Here is a 22,283-nt window from a genome sequence, read left to right as displayed (position 1 = left end):
TCCTAGAAAGACAAATTTGATGTTATTTTAAACAAAAACATCTGTCACGTCTGCAATTGTGCAACTTGATTATGAGGTTTCGTACAAAGTCAAGTACTGGAATAAAAGTATACGGAACTATTGATTGTAAAGGTCAAAATATAAGTATACGTTTGTTTTTTATTCTAATTTCAGATACCTCCTTTTTCGTAATGTCAAAATGTTTCTTATTCAAATTTAAATCGACATGGTAATGTATTTTGTCTGCTACGAAACTGTGTTTGTTATTTTAAAATTAAAAAGTTGATACAAAATTCTAAATTTTAAATAGAAAGTAAATAGTGCAGTCCTCAAAATAAGAATATTGTTTTTAATATAACCTTTGTTGTCAATATAACTTTGGGTTCATTGCAAGCAATGGTGTTTTATTTCTTTAGATTTCCCAAATATCCATATGGAGCCCATATATAATACATATATTGTATACCAAAACCAGCGAGATGTAATTTTAATGTGTGTAATTGATGATGCAAACCCATCAACAGCTGTCACATACGAATGGAATAGTCCAAGCGGTACCATGAACACTCAAACTATTACCATACCAACTGTAACCAACTTACACAGTGGGCAGTACTCGTGTACTGCTACAAATATAGCTGGCCCGTCAATTAAAGCAACAAAACAGATTGATGTGCATTGTAAGTCATCAGATACTAATAATGTTACGAGGTTAATGTTATAAGATTTACAGCACACACATTTTATATTAAATATGATACTAAAGTGGTTTTTTAAAATCAATGTTAGTGCTATACTGGTTTGTGTTACCCGTTTGCGAACATGATACAAAAAAAAGTTGAAATCAATAGACTATGTTATCCTTTAAATATAGTAGAAGAACATGATTATTAACTCAAAGTAACGAAACAAACGTTTTGAATTTTTGACAGATTACAGCATTACACTTTTTTTCCCGTAATTTTGTGTTATGAATTACATTGTATATAAAAATGGTTAAAGTTATCTGTCTTTGAAAAGCAAGTTATCATACAAAGCAGTTTTCACAATAAGTAAACACATAAGATGCGTGTGTTTAAGAGGAACATATCAGTACTTTTAGACTGAACCTAGTCCCATTATATGTAAATGATTTTGTACAGAGCAAATATACACTTGGACTATTTGTTATAGTTGTTTGTCCTTTCAACGTATTTAAGTGGGAGTCGTGGTTTTGCCCGGTTTTCTTTGGAATTTGTTTTTAACAAAGTTTAATATCCATTGGTATTCTCTGTTTCTCTAATAATGACACGTGTTTCCTGGGCATAGTTTATTTCGATGCTTTTATTTTTACAAATGTTCAAAAATAAATGCATGCAAGTATTTTCTGGCAAGATAAATGTGCTCTTAAAGTATTATGGTCTTTCTCTAATTTTCATACAGTTGTTTTGCCCCGATTTGTGCCAGAAAATTTCTTATCTAAAAATTATTGATTGTCAGCAAATGATTGGTCGAAATTTAATGATGACGTGACATTTTTCTAGTTTCTTCTGAATTCACTACTGTAACGTCACAAAGCAGGTCATTTTGTCAGTTGACGTCACCTATAAAAAAAACACATTGATCGGCAAAACTTTGAAAGGATGGATACACTTTGTTCTTAAGATCATTAGATAAACATGTTTAAAAACTGTAACTCGTGTATTACGATAATGCCCCACTCTCAACACTTGATTTTAAATTACTTTGAAATCTCGACAAGATCGAACATAATATATTAAAATTAAATGTTCTCAATATGAACAAATATCGTTACACACTTGATGTAGTGTTGGATTCTAAATTCGACAGAAAATATCCATTTAATTTCACATATACTTTCCTTTTTTTCATGGCATTTTTAAAAAATACACGAATTGCTATAACAAAATGTTTAACAGTGTAAATAGCATTTTTTTTTGTTTTTATCTTGAGTATGCATATATAAATTGTGAACCCCGTTATACAGATGGTCCAGTGATATCAAATATTTCAAACCAGCAAGATATTAAAGAGGGGAACAACCTGATAGTGTCTCCTATAGTTGATGCAAATCCAGTGCCCAAGTTGGTATGGTGGACAAAACAGAATGATCCAATCTTCAGATATGATGGCTTCGTACTTAGAATAAACAACATAAACAGAAAGTCAAGTGGAAACTACTCGTGTTACGTAATGAACACACTGGCACCATCTGGGATGTCGGAAATAAACAGAACAACTCAACAGACGTTCTCCGTAAACGTAGTATGTAAGTCAAAGTGTGGTGTCGTTGGTGAACATTTTGAAACATTTTTTAGGGTATTAATACTGTGGATTCATTATCATTAGTTGTATAACGAATTAAGCGGATTTTGTGGGTATAGGTGAACCACAAAATCAAATGTGTCATGGATGAAATATTTACAACATAAGAAAAAGCCTGTACCAAGTCAGGAATATAACAGTAGTTATCTACTAGTTTTTGTTTGAGAATTTTCCATTTGAATAGGGACATTCCGTTTTGATTTTTCATCAGAGTTCAGAATTTTGTTATTTTACATTTTTCTATAGGATTCATCGGATACTTCAGCAAAACTACGAAATAAGATATCAAAGAGCATGCAAGACTTCCATTATCTAACTTAATTCACGACAATTGGTACCATGAAAATAATAAATAGTAGTAATTCCGGAGGAATGGATTTATGACTGTTTGAAGTCCAGGAGAAAATATAATGAAAACTTCGGTCAAATATTTTATAATGTGTGATATGACTTTAAATCTTGCTGTTTACTAGCCGGACACCCTGATATTTTTCATACCGGGTCATATTTAGTGTTTTGTGTATATTTGGTAACTTTTGATTTTGGATGACTTTGGGTTAATCTTTGTACCGTGTAATTCCTCCTCAAATTAGTAGTAAAGCACACGCACACTTTGTTTAAAACAATCAATTGACATGTTTTAATGATACATGTATGTTGTAAATAAGTACATCGGCATAATGAATGCAATATAAATTTGTGGTAGTGATCTTGTAAAAAGTTAATCTGAGGGAGAACACTTATAAAAATAAACCCTTGATTTTATTGAGTTCGTCGCAGATGATTTCATAAAACATGAATTATAATAACCAAATACAAATAATTTGTCATATGAAGTAAGAAGATTGTAAGAAATTCGTGTTTTGTGTTTTGCCGTGGTATTGTCCATGTATTTGTTTACTTTTAAGTGTGACATGTTTATAATAATTATCCCTTTGGTATATTTAGCCTCTGTTTATATTTGTATAATTCTTATATGAATTTGCATATTTACGAATACAAGAATTGGATTGGTCAAATAGATTTTTTTGCATGGTTCACACTTCGATAAACCATGTTACCGAAACTACTATCGTAACCTTCACTGTGATCTCTTCATGCGAGGTAGAAATGCATACAGGGATCCCGGGAATTTCAGCAGTTTGAGATTAAGAAACAGATACATCATAATTGTTTCTATTTAACAAATAACTCCTTCATGTCAGGCTCTATGCTCATTTTAAAATAAGTAGGCAGTATATTTGTCGATTTTTTACACTGAGCGTTAGCGATAGTCAAATATAATGCATACCCATGTTAAAATGAGCATAGAGCATGATATGAAGGAATTATTTCGTTTCTTATAGGACAAATACAGTGTTTTTATAGGCCGAAGCGTGCGAAATTACCGTAAAAATGTTTGGCTGTTACCCTTTCCTAATCAAGGAGTCTGTGCATTGCAGTTCATATTTAATAGGTTTAAAAACTATGAGCTGGGTAAATATATGTTGTTTCATAAATATATATAATAAAAGTTTATGTTACCTGCTTAAGGTATTACAATACAAAGATTTTACAACTCCAACTCCCAAGTTTTAAAATGCTGTAACTTTCTTAATAATGCTTAGAAGTAATAGTTTTGGATAGCTAACAGATTACTCTTTCAATTTAATGCAATGTTAATATTATGCAACAATTACGTAACCAATCATAAGGTTAACTGTGTCTAAAATATTTTTCACCAAATTTCCACTTTCAAATGAAATTAGCTTCTACATAGGTATCCCTAGAGGGTTGATTTGATTATATGTTGTTCCAAAGGCCACTATCTACAAAAGGGTGTCTCAGATTTCAGATAGAATGTATAGAACAAATTTTACACCTAATTAAACATTATCTTCTTTTATGTGATTAGGATGTTTACACTAATTAGAGATTTATGAGAGAATGAAATACCATAGAGACAATCTGAGACACAATTTTGAAGACCATGATGTGTTGATTAAGATTTTGTCAAAATTTTCTGTATAGTTATAGAGATGAAAGATCTAAATTCATTCAAGTGAACTTACCCAGATTTTGCCTATAATTGCATAACAATTGATAACATAATGATTGCATGGTAAAAATATTGCATTCATTTAAAAGATTAATCTTTTATCTATCTATATATACCTCTTTTATTATTTTCTAAGCACTCATAAGAAAGTTACAACATTTCAAAGAATAGTGATTGGAAGTAAAAAAATCTTTGTATTGTGCTATATATTTTAAAGGAGAACGATGGAAATAAAGTTCATATAAACAGTAAGTTCGTGCGCATTTGTGAAACATGCTTTGTGCTCATTAGAACAGGCTATGGTTACAAAGCGTAATAAGGACATCATATTATAATCTAATACATATATAAGAAATAAAATAATAATGCATAAAAGCTTTAAAATGTATAAAATTTAAATTTGAATAATATTCCACGAAATTTATGAATAATTTGGTATATTTACGTCCTGCAAAATACGATGTCAAACGAATGAAAACTTTCAATGGAAAGAATATTTCGTTACTTGTACGCTATAAATTCGGAAAATAGTTCATTCAACTTTAGTTTTTGAGGTAGGTGTTATTTCATTTTAGATTTTGATGCATTTATCGAAAATTTATGCATTCATGAAGGTCAATTTTTAGTAACGACCTGTCAGTTGTGCATTTGATGGAAACTATAGTAGCCATCACACTCTCAAGAATGTAAATTAAAAATCGTGCATGTATGGATTGAGAATTTTAAGGATTAAACACTTTTTTATAGAGGTTATTGATGTGTAATTCGGGGCGCTTCCTCACAAACTTAACATAAAAGTCTTCGGGTTTTTATTCAGTTAGAAAATTGATTGCCTCGGTTTATACATCAAATTGTCTCAGTTTATACATCAATTACCAATAGAAAAATGTGTTTAATCCTGTGTTTTATGAATTGAAGAAGTATTACTCCTATTGTTTTCCCCCTGTTAGTTTTATGAAATTATTATTTTCCCCAAAAATGTTCACAATTACCTCTGTTCAAAATCTAAAAATATACTGCATTTTTTTAGTTAAACCTTTTCTAGACAGCACTAAACCATATTCTCCTGGACATGTTACTGCAACAATAAACAGCACTCTTCGATTAACATTAACAGTAAATGCTAACCCGGTACCAACTATAGAATGGACATTCAGGGCGGACAAGGACTGGAATACCTGCGATTTTGTAACGATAGTGTCCAACGCAATTAGCAATGAATTCTTCACTTCGTCATCAGTATTGATCAACAATATCAACAGCAATAACTTCGGCGACTATGTTTTTACAGCTAGAAATACAGCTGGCGTTTTCTCTCGAAGATTTGTTGCAATGGAAGAAGGTTAGTGGGAATTCAAAACGTCCAAATGTTTATTTTTAAAATACAGATGATAGCAATTCTTAAGCCTGTTCTTAAGTAAATTATTAACACGAGGGAAGGAATTTTAACAAGCAAATGTGGGTGCAAACTTTTGAGTGCGTAAAAAACAACACTTCTTCACTCGTTTATCGCTTTTTGTTAAATTCTTTTCATTTATCTTATGACTCCGATACATTTTTAGCGCACCTGGCCCGAAGTGCCAAGTGAGCTTTTCTCATCCTTTGGCGTCCTGCGTCCGTCGTCCGTTGTCCGTCGTTAACTTTTACAAGAATCTTCTCCTCTGAAACTACTGGATCAAATGTCGCCAAACATGGCCACAATCATCATTGTGGTATCTAGTTTAAAAAATGTGTCCGATCATCCGACCAACCAACCAAGATAGCCGCCATGTCTAAATATAGAACATAGCGGTACAATGTAGATTTTGGCTTATTACTCTGAAACCAAAGCACTTAGAGCAAATCTGAAATTTGTAATGTTATTTATCAAGTGAAGATCTATCTGCTCTAAAATTTTCAAATTAATCAGACAACCAGTCGTTGGGTTGCTGCCCCTGTATTGGTAATTTTAAAGAAATTTTGCCGTTTTTGGTTATTATCTTGAATGCTATTATAAATAGAGATAAAATGTTAATAGAAATATTGTTCAGCAAAGTAAGACCAAAATATAAGTCAACATGACCAACATGGTCATTTGACTCCTTAAGGAGTTATTGCCCTTTATAGTCATTTTTATATATTATTTTTACCAATTTTTCATAAATTTTTGTTATCTTTTACAAAAATCTTCTTCTCTGAAACAACAAAGCCAAATTTAACGAAACTTGGCCACAATCCTTTTTGGTTTTTTTTTGTTTTAAAAAATGTATCCGGTGACCCGGCCAACCAACCAAGATGGCCACCACGACTAAAAATAGAACATAGGGGTAAAATGTAGATTTTGGCTTAGTACTCTGAAACCAAAGCATTTAAAGCAAATCTGACAAGGTAAAATTGTTTATCAGGTTAAGATCTATCTGCCCTGAAAATTGCACATGAATTGGAAATTGGACAACTGGTTGTTGGGTTGCTGCCAAATTGGTATTTTTTAGAAATTTTGCCGTTTTTGGTTATTATCTTAATCACTATTATAGATAGAGATAAACTGTAAACAGCAATAATGTTTAGCAAAGTAAGATTTTCAAATAAGTCAATATGTTCAAAATTGTCAGTTAACCCCTTAAGGCATTTTTGCCCTTTATAGTAAATTTTTAACAATTTTCATTAATTTGGTAAATATTTGTAAATTTAAAAAAAATAATTTACTCTGTTACTAATGGGAAAAGTTCATGTTGAATTGTAAGTAGCAAGATCGTTCAGTAAAGACCAAGTGAGCGACACAGGCTCTTTAGAGCCTTTAGTTAATGCTATGATTGGTTAAAGCAACCGCGCAGTTACGTTGTATATTCCTATTGGGTAAGTAAGTGGGGTTTATTTCATAACACGGTTAGTAATGAAGTGACTTGTCTTTACAAAGAACAACCCGGTGTTGAAGAAAAATCTGAAAGGTTTCAACATTCGACGAAATTGATGATAAGCGATGAAAATAAATTCTTAGAATGAACCCTTTTTCAAAAGGATTACATGTCGTTCAAGGATAAAGTGTAAGCATAGTTTTCAAGCATGTCTACTGTTTAGTATGACTACATGCGATATTCACCCACTTTCCGTACAGATGATACACATGTTTTTTCTTTCTTTTATTAGTATTCTTTATCTTTGGTAATATGACTAATGAAACACGTAGATTTTCTACTTTATTAATATCTTTAGAGTTGACCCAAAACAAATTATACAGTATTAATAATTTAAATGTTTGTAGCATTGTTAAGACAAGAGATGTTCGCAAGCACAAAAGAGAATACTGGCATGTTCTTGGCAGGAATAGTAACCTTGGTCGTCGGTTTGTTGAGCCTTATTTCATCAGTTCTTTTTGTTGTCCGGAACAGTAAGTTAATTTCCCATAAAGGTTAATATCTAGATTAGCAATAGCAAATAGAAGATCAGTGAGCATATGTAGACGAAACGCGCGTCTGGCTCATATACAAAATCATGGGTTTTTTAAAACGGTTATTCAACGCAATGGCATAAGACAGAATTGTAAGAGACAAACAAAGCATGGATCAACCTCCTTTTCATTAACATACATTTCACCTTTTGAACAATTGAAATTTTAAACTTCTGTTTATTAGTTCAACAAAACCAATCTTTATACTAATTAAATCCGACCTTAAGATAAACAGCGGTATATATCATAAAGACTGAATAATGAGGATCGTATCAAAATCCAGGTGTTTAGGACGGGTGAGCAAATCATGCCCCACCTGTGGCAAAAGAAGTACGCACGCCAGTACAAAAATATCAAATCAGACCGAGCGGTTAACACGAAATACACGAGATTTAAACATAATTTAACGACTTTTTGCATGGTAACAAAGAATTATTAAGTTTCATCTAGAAGACAAAGTATAATTTGTGTTTACATAAGGTAGATTTATAGTCATTATTTAGGTAAAATAACTAAAACAAAACAGAAGCAAAAAGATAAGTTTTAGATATTTAAACAAAAACTCTTTTTTTTAAGGACTAAAGAACAAAACAATTGAATCTTCCAAGTATGTATAACAGTACGTCCCTTTTATGCTTAAACACACCACACACGTCAGATACAAATTCACATATTGCTATGTGCTAATGGTATTCATCATGGAAGACATTGTTGGTGTTAAGAATATATAGTATATGAGTTCAAGTCGTTACTTCAAAAGAAAAGTCCATAGACCAAGAGACTAGAGTGTAAGCATTCTATGATATAGAGAAAAGAAGACTGAATAAACAAGTCTTAGAATGCATACATAATCTGTTTAAAATGTTATTATAAGTATTGTCTCTAAGTATTACTATAGGAGCGAATTACTAGTACAAAATCCATAGAAGTACATTTTGAAACAACACATGCACGTGTACGATCGGATTCTTTCAAAACAATTAAATACATAATAATATTATCTAAGTGTATACGTAATATTTTAGAACTGACCAATATAGTGATGTACAAAGAAGCAATCCTGCATTTACAGATCCATATACTACGTTACAGTGTGATATAGGTATGTCAATACTATATACGAACCGACATAACCAAAGCTATAATGTACTAGTATGGATAACAACTATCGTATTCCTAAATTGAAACAGTCATTTTATTATGTACAAAAATGTTGAATTGAACCTGGTTCTACAGCTAGCTTATCCCCTCACTTGTATGACAGATGAATAAAATTTCATTACATTGATAACAATGTGTGAACAAAACAAACATAACATACAAGGTAAAAATGTCAAAAAGGGGTACAGTAGTCAACGTTGTGTTATAATCTTAATCAGTTTAAAACAAACAATTAGGTGACAAAGAAACACAAAAAGGCATATATACGAAGCTCATTGGAAAAAACAAAAGGCAATGATAATTTTCTTTACCATAGCACAATACCATAATGACGGGATATATAAGTACAGAGCCATGTTAAATGGATATAACTCAAACAGACTTAACAGCAAAAATAATATAAAAAAAGACAAACAAAGAATAGAATGACAATAGTTGGATGATGAACAACATTCAATTCCTAGAATTAACTTCAAGACCATCATGTATTATTCATTAGGTTGATACGCAATATTTATCTATAAGGTCTTTGTACCTTCTGATGAACTTTTCTTACGAAAAAGGACGAAACGTTCTTTGACAAATCACTGGTTCATCAACTTTCTACTTAGACACTGTTCACGTTTTACAAAGTCTGAATAGCAGCTGCAAGCTACTAAATATCGAAAAGTTGTAAAATATATACGCACTATGCAGGTAAAATTAGTATGTTGTTACTGAGAAGAAGAAAATTAAATCGTCTCGTTTTTTCATAGATTCTGGTACTGAGATGACCGCATATGTCAAATTTGAGATACAAATCTACGATTCAGACAGAGGAAGCCGTGTCTGTTGTTTCTTTAATTTTTAGGTCTGGAATGTATTAACGGAATCCAATCAAAACAATCAAAACTATCTGTTTTTGAAATTCCTTAAAGAGAACGTACAATCAGTTTTTTTTAGAAATATTTTCGATTAATTGCTTTACCTGGAAATTTTATTTTTCAGGAGCAAGAGCACATCAAGAGCAAATGTATGTAAATATACACTTATTTTTTTTTTTTGTTACAAACTGATACCAAAATACAAATAAACTGATTTATATCTTGATTTTCAAGTAGAAAATATCAATCAGTGTCCATCGAGAAAAAATATAAACACAACTAACTTTGTCCTTGTTAAACAGGTGTTGATAACAAAGAAAACAAATATCATCTATTTCACGTGGTAAATTTATAGTCATCGCTTCAAAAGTTTTTCCGTCAAAGATAATCATGACCAGGGACTAATGTTTAAATTTCACTCGAGTATGAAATATCTGAATTAGACTTTTCACCGATTTTTAGCCATTAACAACAGTATGGGTGCAACCACATTTTCAGTATGTGCTTGCTTTTCATATCACCTCAGATTTCCCAGGGTTTTTAGTGCAGTGCTAGTTGATATGTTTTTCTTTTCGTATTTTTTGTCATTGAGTTGTCAGTTTCTATTGAAAGAGTATCAAACAAAAACGTTTGATATGCAATTAATTGTGAAGAACTAGCATCAACTAAATAAATATAAAAAGAAAACACGATAAGATAAGAGCATTAACGGATCCAAAGCACAAGTAAATTGAGACAAAAGACATTGGTATATCAAACGAATCAAAGGAACAGCCTTTTGTTTTTCATCAACTTATTATGATGATTAGATGGTTGTTTCCAACAGAAGTTTGTTTTTTTCGACAATACTGACTGTTCTAAAAAATAGTTACAGTTTAATTATGCAAATCTAGCTCTTATGTATACTATCAGCGCTAGCTATATAACGATATCATGTAATTATGATTGAACGTTTTTTAATACTCGAACAGGTTAGATAGATGTACATTTACGGAAATGAAATAATGTTGAAAACAATTATATATCTTACACATTTTTACGGATTTATTATCTTTTCTGTATACGTTATAAAAAAAAACATACCTGATATATGTCAAAAAGGAATTTACATTCCTCCAGAAACAAACACATTTTGACCAAGCTCTATAATTATCGTGTCTTTTTAAGCTGACATGGCCTGAAGGGCCAATAGAGCTTTTCTCAACACTTGGCGTCCGTCGTCGTCGTCGTCCGTCGTTGTCGTCCGTCGTCGTTAACTTTAAAACAAATCTTCTCCTCTGAAACTACTCCACCAAATTGAACCAAACTTGGCCAAACTCACCCACTAGATGTGGGTATCTAGTTTGTGAAATGTGTTCGGTGACCCGGCTAACCAACCAAGATGGCCGCCATGGCTAAAAGAACATAGGGGTAAAATGTAGATTTGAACCCTGAAATCAAAGCCCTTAGACCAAATTGAGTGATAACTTGATTACAGGTCAAGATCTATCTGTCCTGAAATTTTCAGATGAATCGGACAACCTGCTGTTAGGTCGCTGCCCCTGAATTGGTAATTTTAAGGAAATTTTTGACGTTTTTTGTTATTATCTTGAATATTATTAAAGATAGAAATAAACTATAAACAGCAATAATGTTCAGCAAAATAAGATCTACAAATACGTCAAATGAACAAATGAGTTATTGCCCATTATAGTCAATTTTGAACAATTCTTCGGAAATTTTAGTAATCTTTTACAAAAATCTTCTCCTTTTTAACTAGTAGGACAAATTTACCCAAACTTGTCCATAATCATCATTAGGACATCTTGTTTTAAAACGTGTCCGAAGACTCTGCCAGCGAACCAACATGGCCGACATGGCTGGCAATAGTACATAGGGTAAAATGCAGTGTTTGGCTCATATCTTTTAAACCAAAGCATTAAGAGCAAATCTGACATGGTGTAAAATTGTGTATCAAGTCAACCGGACAACTCGCTGTTAGGTTATTCCATACCGATTTTTTTCATTCTATGGGGTGAGATTGCACTTTAATTTGTCAACCAATCATAAACTTTCTTACAAAGAATTATCTAAATATGAGTTACAAAAATGACTGGACCGATCACACGATGCTAAAAAAAAAATTGTTTCTCAAGAAGTACGCGAATATGTTACTTTATTTCAATTTTCATGGCATGTTTTTGCAAGCATTAAAGTTCTTTTTTTATCGTGTTTTTTTCTTATAAATGATGAAATCTTATTACATTTTAAATTTGAGAAATGAAAAAGAAATTAACATTTTTCATTTGGACCTGTCATTCTTCCACATAGTAGTGTAACACATATTTAGATACTACTTTGTCAGAAAGTGTGTGGTTGCTTGCAAAAAGTGCAAAACTTACGGTGAAAAATTAAAAACCAACGCGTAAGTTTTTCATACCGTATGTAGTACGAATCAACGCGTTAGTTTTATAACCAACGCATTAAAAATGATGACGAAAGCGTTGAAAATGATATTTAATGCGTTATAATTGAAAACCAAAGCGTTAGAACTAACAAACCAACGCGTTGAAAGTGAAAACCAACTCATTGAAAATTTCTTATATACTGAGTATACCGCCAATGATACAAACGGTCACTCATACAAAACAGACATTGAACGCAAATTTTTCAAAGGTAAATCAGTTATTGCAAGACAGGTATTCATTTGCTCCCGGTAGTGTCATAAATTGTTTATATTGACTATGATTTCGACAATAAGCATCATATCTTCTTGGGCTTTCGTACATTGAAATTAATATAGTGTTAATGGTTGGTGTTGATACGTACCAAATAGACAATCAAGTTGCTTTTTATGGGTCTTGTTTTTATTTACACATAATAAAATTAATTGTATCAACCTATCATTTTCTTTCAGGACTAACACTTATGAAGAATGTGGTATAATTCGTGAGGCACAGGCAAACAATTCAATAGACAACATGAAGTCTGGTGAGAAAAACTACTACTTAGATGACGATAACTTTGGTTTATGAACACACGAAATGCACACTGTAGTTGTTGCCTATGTCTCTGTGACCATAGTTTTGCTAGTCGAATATCGGTCCTATGAATTGCTAATTTCTAGCAAACATGAGTTAACTAATTTGTGTTTACTTCAACATTCTAGACCACGAATTATTCAATAATTGTGTTACCAAGACTAATAAATAGTCAATATAGGAAAAGTGTGTTGACAAATTTATAAGCTACATTTGTATTTCTTAATATATCAGAATTGTTAATTAAACATAAAACAGATTTCAAAAGCTCTGTTATCAATGACAATGCAAAACTTACTACATATACTCTTTTTCGTAAGATTTGTTTGTGAAAGAGTCGATGACAGGTTCGCAAACATAATCGTTCTTAGTGCTTTTTTTAAGGCTTTCTTTTTAATTATAAATAAGTAAAACCATACAATCGACAAAAAGCACAATACGATCAATAGAAAAACACAATACTCCCAATTCCTTTTTTCAGAACCAAGTCAATCTCAACAACATGGGTATGTATATTGTAAACTGTTTATTGTGTTTTTGATATTCGAAAACAATATATTTCGATAAATTATTGTAGATAGGTATTATGATCGTAATCGTGTATGGTAACTGTGATTTCAAGGTGTAGTGAACAAGTAATAAAAAGTCTAAGAAACAAACAAGAAAAAAAATGAAAGATTGGATAAGGAGTGAATAAAAAAAAACACTTGAACCTCGGGAAATACTAAGACACAACATATTAACATAAATATAGAAATATAAAGGATTACGTTTTCGAACCTTCATCTTTCCGGAAAGATTTCAATGTTTAATTAATCAAAGATTGTTTTTGAACAGAAATATATCAAGCACATGTGTTCATAGAACATCATGACACACTCGCACTATCACGCATCTATGTTTAGTATACATTTAAGTCCGGATAACAATCCTTTGTATTAAACTATTTATCTTACAGTGAATATGTGTACAAATGATACTCCTTGTCATTTCTATGTTTTGTGAATAGTGCAATTAGCAATGATAGTGTTGGTCATTTTTGATGTTCATTGTGAATGTGCATAAATAAAGCTTGAGATTTTCATTTGCTTCTTGTTTAAATAGTGACGAAAATAGGTTCAACTTGCAAGTTTTATGTTTCAAATACATGTACTCACACCACATCTTCCTATATCTATATTATTTTCTACCAGTGTTAATACATACGAGGAATATGGGAAAAGAATTGAAGCACATGCCTATGATACCTTAAACAAATAAAGCCAGGTGAGAAAAACAAAATAGTAATGCTCTTTAAGGTTATATGTTCTCCAAACTTTTACATTTCCGGCTGTTCAAACTTTTGTTACACTACGGTTACAGGTAAGGGTGAAGTTTGGCGCCTGTTAAAACGTTCAAAACCACTGTAATTTTATGCACATGTACTTTCACATATAATGGTTTATTTTTGACACATTGTGATTTGGATGGATGGTTGTCTCATTGGCACTCACAAAACATCTTCTTATTTTTATTTTGATCTTGGTTATGAGAGAAACACATGCAGAGTCAACATTGAGAAACATCAGAACCGTATTGTAATTAAAAGATAAAGACAAACAACTCAAACGAAATAACAATGCAAATTACTAAAGACAAATATAACAGACATTAACTAGGTCAACAACAATCACTTAATTCCAGGCTTTTGATTAAGTGGAGGCGACCAAGAATGTGACGGGACTAATCTTTTTGATAGCGCCCATGCAATAACTATGTAGCAGAGATTGTTGATGGCTAAAATTAAAAAAACTCAAGTTTATGATTAACCGATCCACTTTATTTATCTTCTAAGCTTCGAAAGAATTTTTACACTCTAAATTCGTTGATTGTCATAAAACCTCTAGTCCTTGGATGGTGTAAATTTCCGACTAACACTATGAAACATTCGCCAGGCACCATTACACCATACAACCTGTGCCATTACACCATACACGTTACAAATTTGCACCATACACCTACATGATACACCATAATGCAATTAAATTTCAGAGAAAGCGTGCGACTACAAAAAAATGTTTATTAATTCTAAAAACAAATCTGGATTACTATATTGGAAATTAATGTATAAAATAAAAAAATCAGTTCCCATAGTTTTAAATTTCGTACACCATTGATTCACACCGTTTGTTATCACACGTCACACCATTCCCCTTACCTAATACATTGCACCATATACCATACATCATTACATTATACAAAGTTTTTTTGGTGAAGTTTACAACATCAAAGAGCTGTACTCAATTATTGAGAAACAGAAGAAAAAAGCCAACGAAGTGCACCAAAAAACACAGGTTGTATACTGGCGTTTTTCAATAAAAACGTATTTTCTTGTCCCAGCCACTTTAAAAAAATGTGTTTGATCTTTGAGATGATTTTTTTGTGCAGTCAGTACATTGAATTAGATTTAACATTTTTAAGCAAAGAAACAGTTTATTATTAAGGGGATTGATAAGATATTAACTCCTGAATGGTCAAAAACAACCAAAATAGCATGTCCCTAGACCGCTTGTTCAACATTCATACTCTAAAATATCATATAAAAGTGAAGACATAAATATTTTGTTTACTTTACATAAGTTCTTTAATAATTCAAAAGTATGTTCAGAGCCAAGATATATTAATAAACAGCTTTCAATATAGGTTTTTTAATTTCAGAAGGTGTGTCCCTAACAAAATGTCCACTACGAAACGAAGTCATTAAAATTTGCAAATAAACAGTTTTATAAAAACAATGTAATTTTTGTTTGCAAGAGATGTAAACATTAGGGTCTTACAAAAGATGTATGCTTTTATACCGGCAATTAAATTGTTGTTAAGAAAAATTGAGCACATCAAATGGACCAGAGTGATACAGTATTTTTGATTATGTCCACTACGAAACGGGTCAAATCTCCTTCAGTATCTGGTTTTAAAATTATGAAAAAAATATCAGTGTACAGCTTGATAAATGCTTTGATGAATACAATCAGTCTTGTTACTATTGCAATCTAGTGATTGTGGGAAAAAAATAAAACATGCGAATACGTACCTTACGAAACGGTCCCCTACGAAACAAGTATGGGAGAAAAACGTTTCGTAGTGGACACTACCACTACCATGCAGGTTTTTTTTTAATCTTTTTTCAATTATATTCGTGCAAAACAAATAACAAGGGTTAGTTTCATGTAATTTTTATTATGTTTTTAGAAACATATAATAGGGTTGATGTCAACTACGAAACTTTGTGTCCACTACGAAACGGTTTTGTCCACTACGAAACGGTTTTGTCCACTACGAAACGCATCAAAATGTCCACTACGTAACATGAGTTGAACCTTCATGTGTGAAGTACTGTCTAATCTTTATTGATAAAAATGGTTTTCCAATTCAGAAAAAAATGATATTTGTCTAGTATTTAAAGTAAACAAACTAGAATGTCTATCGGAAACATTTAAAATTGCAAAAAGTGTGTGTGTTTAGAAGAAGTTTCGTAGGGGACAAAAGTCCCCTACGAAACAGTACACAAATTATGCAAATAATATCATTTTAAAGAATATTTAAGATTGCACTTTTTGTTTACAAGTAAGTCTATTATAGAGTTATTCAAAATAACTCTTGAAATTAAATTTTAGACAAGTTGATTTTCCATTTTTTTTAGGTCTGAAAAGTACGCTTTTGTTTCTCGGATACTGATCAAGAAGTCCAACAAAAATCATATACTAGTTGTTGTTTGTGTGAGTTCTTCATTAAAGAAGAAACACAAGTTTTTCATAATTTTAATCATCTACTATGTATTATAATTGGTGTATGCATCCAGTGTCAGTAGTTTTAAAATACTTGATTGTATCTAGTTACATATCATATATGATGTAAAATGTTATATTTTCAGCCCAAGAAGACATCGAAAAAAGTAGCAGGTGTTTGATATTTAAATATCTACATATCTTATAAATTGAATTGAGTTTTTTGTACAAATGTTTATTACAATATATTGGACAATTTTGTTAATCTCCGATTCTGCTGAACAATGTATATTTTAAATCTCAAAACATCGTGTCAATATGAGGTAAATGTTTAGTCGCCATAATAACCTGAACTTAATAACTCTTGTTTGTCACTTTACCCTTTTTAATTCCATCATATAGTACTGTTTTGTGTTATATAATACAAGTTGATATGTTATGGATAATCTATTATTCGAAAATTATTTTGTACTTCTGGGTTGTTTTTGTCTCACACAGTAAATCTCCCAATTTGCAGAAGTGAAATTAATAAATGGATTAATATTCAAGAACATAGCACTACTGTTTTTTCCAAAACTGGTCGAAACCAGTAAAAACCTTTTTGTTTACTTTGTATGTAAACTACAAAAAATTACAACATTAATAATTTATTATGTTTTTTTTATAAATGAATGTATACGGACCTTTTTCAGTTTGATTCAATGGCAATTTGATACTCGCATCTGCCTAACTATTACTATGCCTTATTATTCATATAACTAGTATCACCGTGAATCATCAATACAGCGGATATATGTATTAGGCAAGCGGGCGTGATCGATTTTGACCTTACACGGTAACGAAAATCTTTGTTTTGTTCACATAATATCAATGTGTACTTCAATCTAAACTCAGTTGTTGTTTGAAGAAATGATTTGTTCGTAGATTGATGATTAGAGATGTCTCATTATTTTGCCAAAACAAGAACGATTACTAAAAACATGTGCAAATACTTGTCAAAGAAGTTGGCACTTGTCTCATCCGATTTAACTCTATTTTCATTGCAACTCTTTTTCTGATAGAAGGCCACTGTGAGTGTGTGTAATACGTACAGCGGTTTCAATAATTGGCATTGAAATCTTTCATGCATCTGTTTTATTTTCAATATTGTATTCCGAAAAGAAGCGTTGTGTACGGTGTTTAGCTGACCATATAAATCCGTCTGTTCGGTGCATAGTTATGTTGCTGTACACTGTACACAAAAACTAAATGTTCATACTTGTTTATTAAAGTTTCAGGGAATGAGTTATCACAGGAAGGTTTGTGATTGGTACTTATTACTTTTGCCCTTTATTAGCTTTCTGTCAGATAACATGTATCGAAATTGACAGTTGGTGTTGACATTCACAACTATTCGCGCATTTGTATGTATACAAGTTAATTGTTCTTATTAGAATACCAAAGTAATTGTCTTATAAAAAGTAAAAAATCGATGCGAAAGTTATTTTGGAGCAGGAATTTCAGATGTTGAGAAATGTTGATAAAGTAAACAAAGATTTTCATCCCCGCTTTGTTAGTACCTATATTCGCTGTACGATGATACACTGTGAGTATAAAGTTATTGCTGAAATCCCCTAATGCTTGCAAACAGAAATTGTTTCAGGGGTTTTACTGTAAACTCAAACGAAATACAAATTTAAAAAAGGTCAATATTGTATTACAAGGAATAAGTCAGCTATTATCGAAAAGCATATCATAACATGCATCACTGATGTAACTAATTATCGTGCCGCGTTTATTTCAAGTCTTTCAATAACTTTTTTCTGCTATTGAGGTGGAAAGTGTTTTCTTTGGTTACTTTTGCCAGATCCTATCTGATTTTTAAAAGTTTTGTATGGATTTATACAACTCTAACACAGTAATGGATAAAAAGATTACAAACTAAATGGCATGAAGCCACCAGGTTGTTGTCAAATCTGCTTAAATATATTTCTTTAATCAACATTTCCTTTTTTCATATTTTCATTTACTGAGCAATGAACACATATTACAAATAGAGCAAAGTAAACAAACACATTCTTCATTTGATCAGAATTCAAAAGTTCACTGAGAGCATTTCCATTTACTGTCATAGCAAAAAGGAAACATAGAAACATAAAATGTGTATGCTTGAAAGAACGAAGCAGAAGGGGGCGTTCACAACTAATCAATGGATGTATATGTATAATGACCAGGCAATGAAGGAAAGATGCACACAATATCAAACGAAAAATTTAACTAAACACTACATATAAAACTAATGACTTAGAAGAAGGTACTCACCAAATCAATCTCACGAGTAATGTTATAGAAATAAGCATATGGAATTTGGACGTTATTTTAGGTTAACTGATTGTCAATCATGCCACATCTTCTAAGATTAACATAAAAAGACATGTCAAAAACACAAGCATGAAAAATATACCGAATTCTTAAAGAACATTAAAATAGTTAAAACTAAAAAAAATAATAAAAAAATATACAGAAATATATGTGTTTCCATATTGTACATTCATTTATAATTACATATAAAGATGGAAAAAAAACTATGAAAATCGCAAGAACACGAAACGGAGAGAATTGTAAAGTGTAAGATTTTAAAAGGTCAGCCAATTGTTCACTAAACTGAAAAATTGTTATTTGAAGTTGGTTGGGAATCTTGAATTGAGAGAAGGACTACAAAAAATAACATATGTAGCTTTCAATTTTGCAATAGCCCCTTGATGTAAAAACCTTTTTTATTATGAATTATACAAGTGTATTTTATAAGCACATTAATTTTACAATTACGATTCAAAAACAAGCATGAAGTTAGATTAAATACATTAAACACAAATAAACCAAAACTACTTGCATGATCTGTTACGTAATAACAATATTGATTATGTCAGTTGAGTTACGTAATGAACTGAAAAGAAAAGAAAAATTGATAAGACGAAATGCTTACAGGTTTATTGTGTGATTTATTTGTTTGCAAAACCTTTGATCCATGAAAAATAAACTAATGTTTTCTTAATTTGAAATCATATTTGAGTCAATTAATAGTAATTCGTTGTCCATTGGTACCGTTAATTTTAGGCTTCTAAACAATATTATCAGTTCTTGTCTTATGTCCGAATATAATGTAAAAAATAATTAAAAAAATGTGAACTAGGTTCAAAGTCACCACATCGATATTTAGGCGAAGAAACTAAATGTCTGTGGAACAAGTGACAGTTTAAAGAACTACTACTCATCCAGCATGAATAAAGGCAACAGTAGTATACCGCTGTTCGAAACTCATCAATCGATTTAGAAAAAAACATATCCGGGTTACAAACTAAAACTGAGAGAAATGCATAGAGACCAACGACACAACCGAAAAACAACAAATGTAATACACACACAAACGAACTATAATGATATATCAATGCACATTTTCCTGACTTGTTATAGGATATTTTAAGAGCTAAATGGTTGGTTTAACCTCGTTTTTAGGCATGCCAAACCTCCCATTTTAATGGCAATGTTAAATATAACATTAAAATGACAACATAGCATGACAGGAATACTATACCAAAAAAATGGAAGAACATATAGGACGAGAAACACACGAATAATAGCTTACAAAAGGTACCAGGTTGAAAACTTAATACGCCAGATTAACCAATGACGCTTAGATAAAAAAAAGTTCGAAGCCAAAACAAGTACAAAGTTGAAGAGAACTGAGGACCAGAAGTTTCAAAAAGTTGTGTTCCAAACGTCTAGGGTTTTTTGCACAGGCACTCGTCTCTGAATTTTGTTTTCGTATATACCTTAATATAACACACGTTACCTAACTCGCGACGTTCAAAAATGTCAGCCGTTGGCGAAATTACGTTATATGCCGATTTCTCGTCTGTCAACCCCACTAAAACTTGTTATACATGTCGTAAATCTAAATTGATTTATCTTCACAATGGTGTATAACACGCCTACTTTTGTTGTCGGAATCGTCGGTAACAACTCTATCTAATAAGAATTTAATTCTATAAAATGACTCTACAATAGATATGCATGATAAAACCGATGTGGTGACTAACTACAGAATGAAAACATATTCATTTCATAAAAATACCTATTCAAGCACAAAAACAATACTGAGCCGAGTTGGCTAAAGTCTCAACGCACAAAGTGACGTCACATTTGAATTTCAAAGTATATTTCCTAAAAATAAGATAGAATTAGGATTGATTTAAAATTAGATTTGAAATACTGATATTACATTTATTAATAACAATGAAAATTACAATATATGAGCTGCGTCGGATAGAAATCGACCTTATGCAAGTGCATGTACACAGATACTTGTATAAGACTTTGATTGATTTTGGAATAGTTTAGATATAAAAGATGCATATTTGTCCATTTAAAGGGTTGTCTTCCTATGAAAATCTACTTTTGGAACAATTAGCCAACTTTTCGTAGAAATTATTTCAACCCAAAATGGGTTGACAGAGGTATTGATTTTCGATTTCATAAGGTCGATTTCTATCAAACACAGCTCATATGTATTAATATCAAATTGGGGTAGTTATAAAAGTATAAAGGGACGCGATCATTCTGATTACAAATTTGATTCTTTTAAAATACAGAGAGAGATTTACAATTTCTAACACTAAACGGTAAATGAATCCACAATTAGATGGATTGCGGAAGATAATAATCTGAATATAGTTTTGTTCGTTATTTGACCCCTAATATATTATTACTTTGTCTTGTACTGTGGTCGTGTCGACCTCGGACGTATACATATATAGCCAGGTAATAGCTCTTGCAAATAATTTGGGGTTTTATCATTTACAATTTTATGAAGCAATATTAATTTGTGATTCTAAGACCTGAAAGTTTATTCCATTGAGTTTCTTTATATAACACCGAAGTACTTGTGAGCTTAGTCCCACCTGTAACTATACTAGCAGCGGCTAACTGGATGTTTTCGAGTTTATGCATTTAAGAAATAATTGATGCCAGCTATATTCATGTTTTTTTAACATGGGTAGGCATTATATTCGTGATTATTTTTTCCAGAGCGATTATATAGCTGGCATCGATTATTTCGATTCGGATTAGGACAATTACGGTAATTTCTATGTTCGCTGTATGAGTGTACAGTATTTTTGTAGGCTCTTCCATCAACCTTCCTGTCGATTTTTATCCAACTTGTTCAAACCAATTTAATTTCGCAAAGTTGTATTTCTAAAATTCAAAATTGAAACAGAAATTAACAAATTAATTTATTGAATAAAACAATATTTTTGTCACAATATAACAGAAAAGTTATATTACAACAGTCTTTTCCTTCGAGGTCAATTTCTGACACGCACATTTTCAAGTCGGTTGTTTAGTTTAGTTTAGTTTAAACAATATTTTATTCAAATACATTGAATTGGATTAGGCAACAGGCATAGCCTATGTAAGCCCTCTCCACAACACAAGGTACAATATATTACATTCAAACAAAGCAACACATACACAAACATAAAGACAAAACAGAATTAATTTTTCTAAAATAACTCCTAGCTGACTGGAACGATATTTCAAATAGTTAATTTAGATCAAAAGTATGACTATTTTAAAAATGTTAACTCAGAAAAATTAATAATAATTATATTATGAAAAAAAAAAGTTTTAGTATTCTAGGTTATA

At 31.3% G+C, this 22,283-nt stretch overlaps 1 protein-coding gene across 1 annotated transcript; it reads left to right on the top strand.

Moving 5' to 3' along the window:
- The first annotated feature begins 490 nt into the window (after positions 1 to 490).
- On the top strand, positions 491 to 17,189 carry LOC134698976 (muscle, skeletal receptor tyrosine-protein kinase-like). The gene is made up of 11 exons (XM_063560664.1): positions 491 to 680; positions 1,988 to 2,269; positions 5,394 to 5,705; positions 7,605 to 7,730; positions 8,367 to 8,397; positions 8,816 to 8,892; positions 9,939 to 9,963; positions 12,711 to 12,784; positions 13,316 to 13,340; positions 14,028 to 14,100; positions 16,745 to 17,189. Exons 1-10 carry the CDS (start codon positions 491 to 493, stop codon positions 14,092 to 14,094), a joined length of 1,209 nt encoding a protein of 402 aa, XP_063416734.1. The 3' UTR covers positions 14,095 to 14,100; positions 16,745 to 17,189.
- Positions 17,190 to 22,283: the final 5,094 nt, after the last annotated feature.

This window comes from Mytilus trossulus, unplaced genomic scaffold, assembly GCF_036588685.1.
Source record: "Mytilus trossulus isolate FHL-02 unplaced genomic scaffold, PNRI_Mtr1.1.1.hap1 h1tg000024l__unscaffolded, whole genome shotgun sequence".
Lineage (NCBI taxonomy): Eukaryota > Metazoa > Mollusca > Bivalvia > Mytilida > Mytilidae > Mytilus > Mytilus trossulus.
Note: the sequence above shows the minus strand (reverse complement) of the source record. Positions and strands in the feature narration are given on the sequence as shown.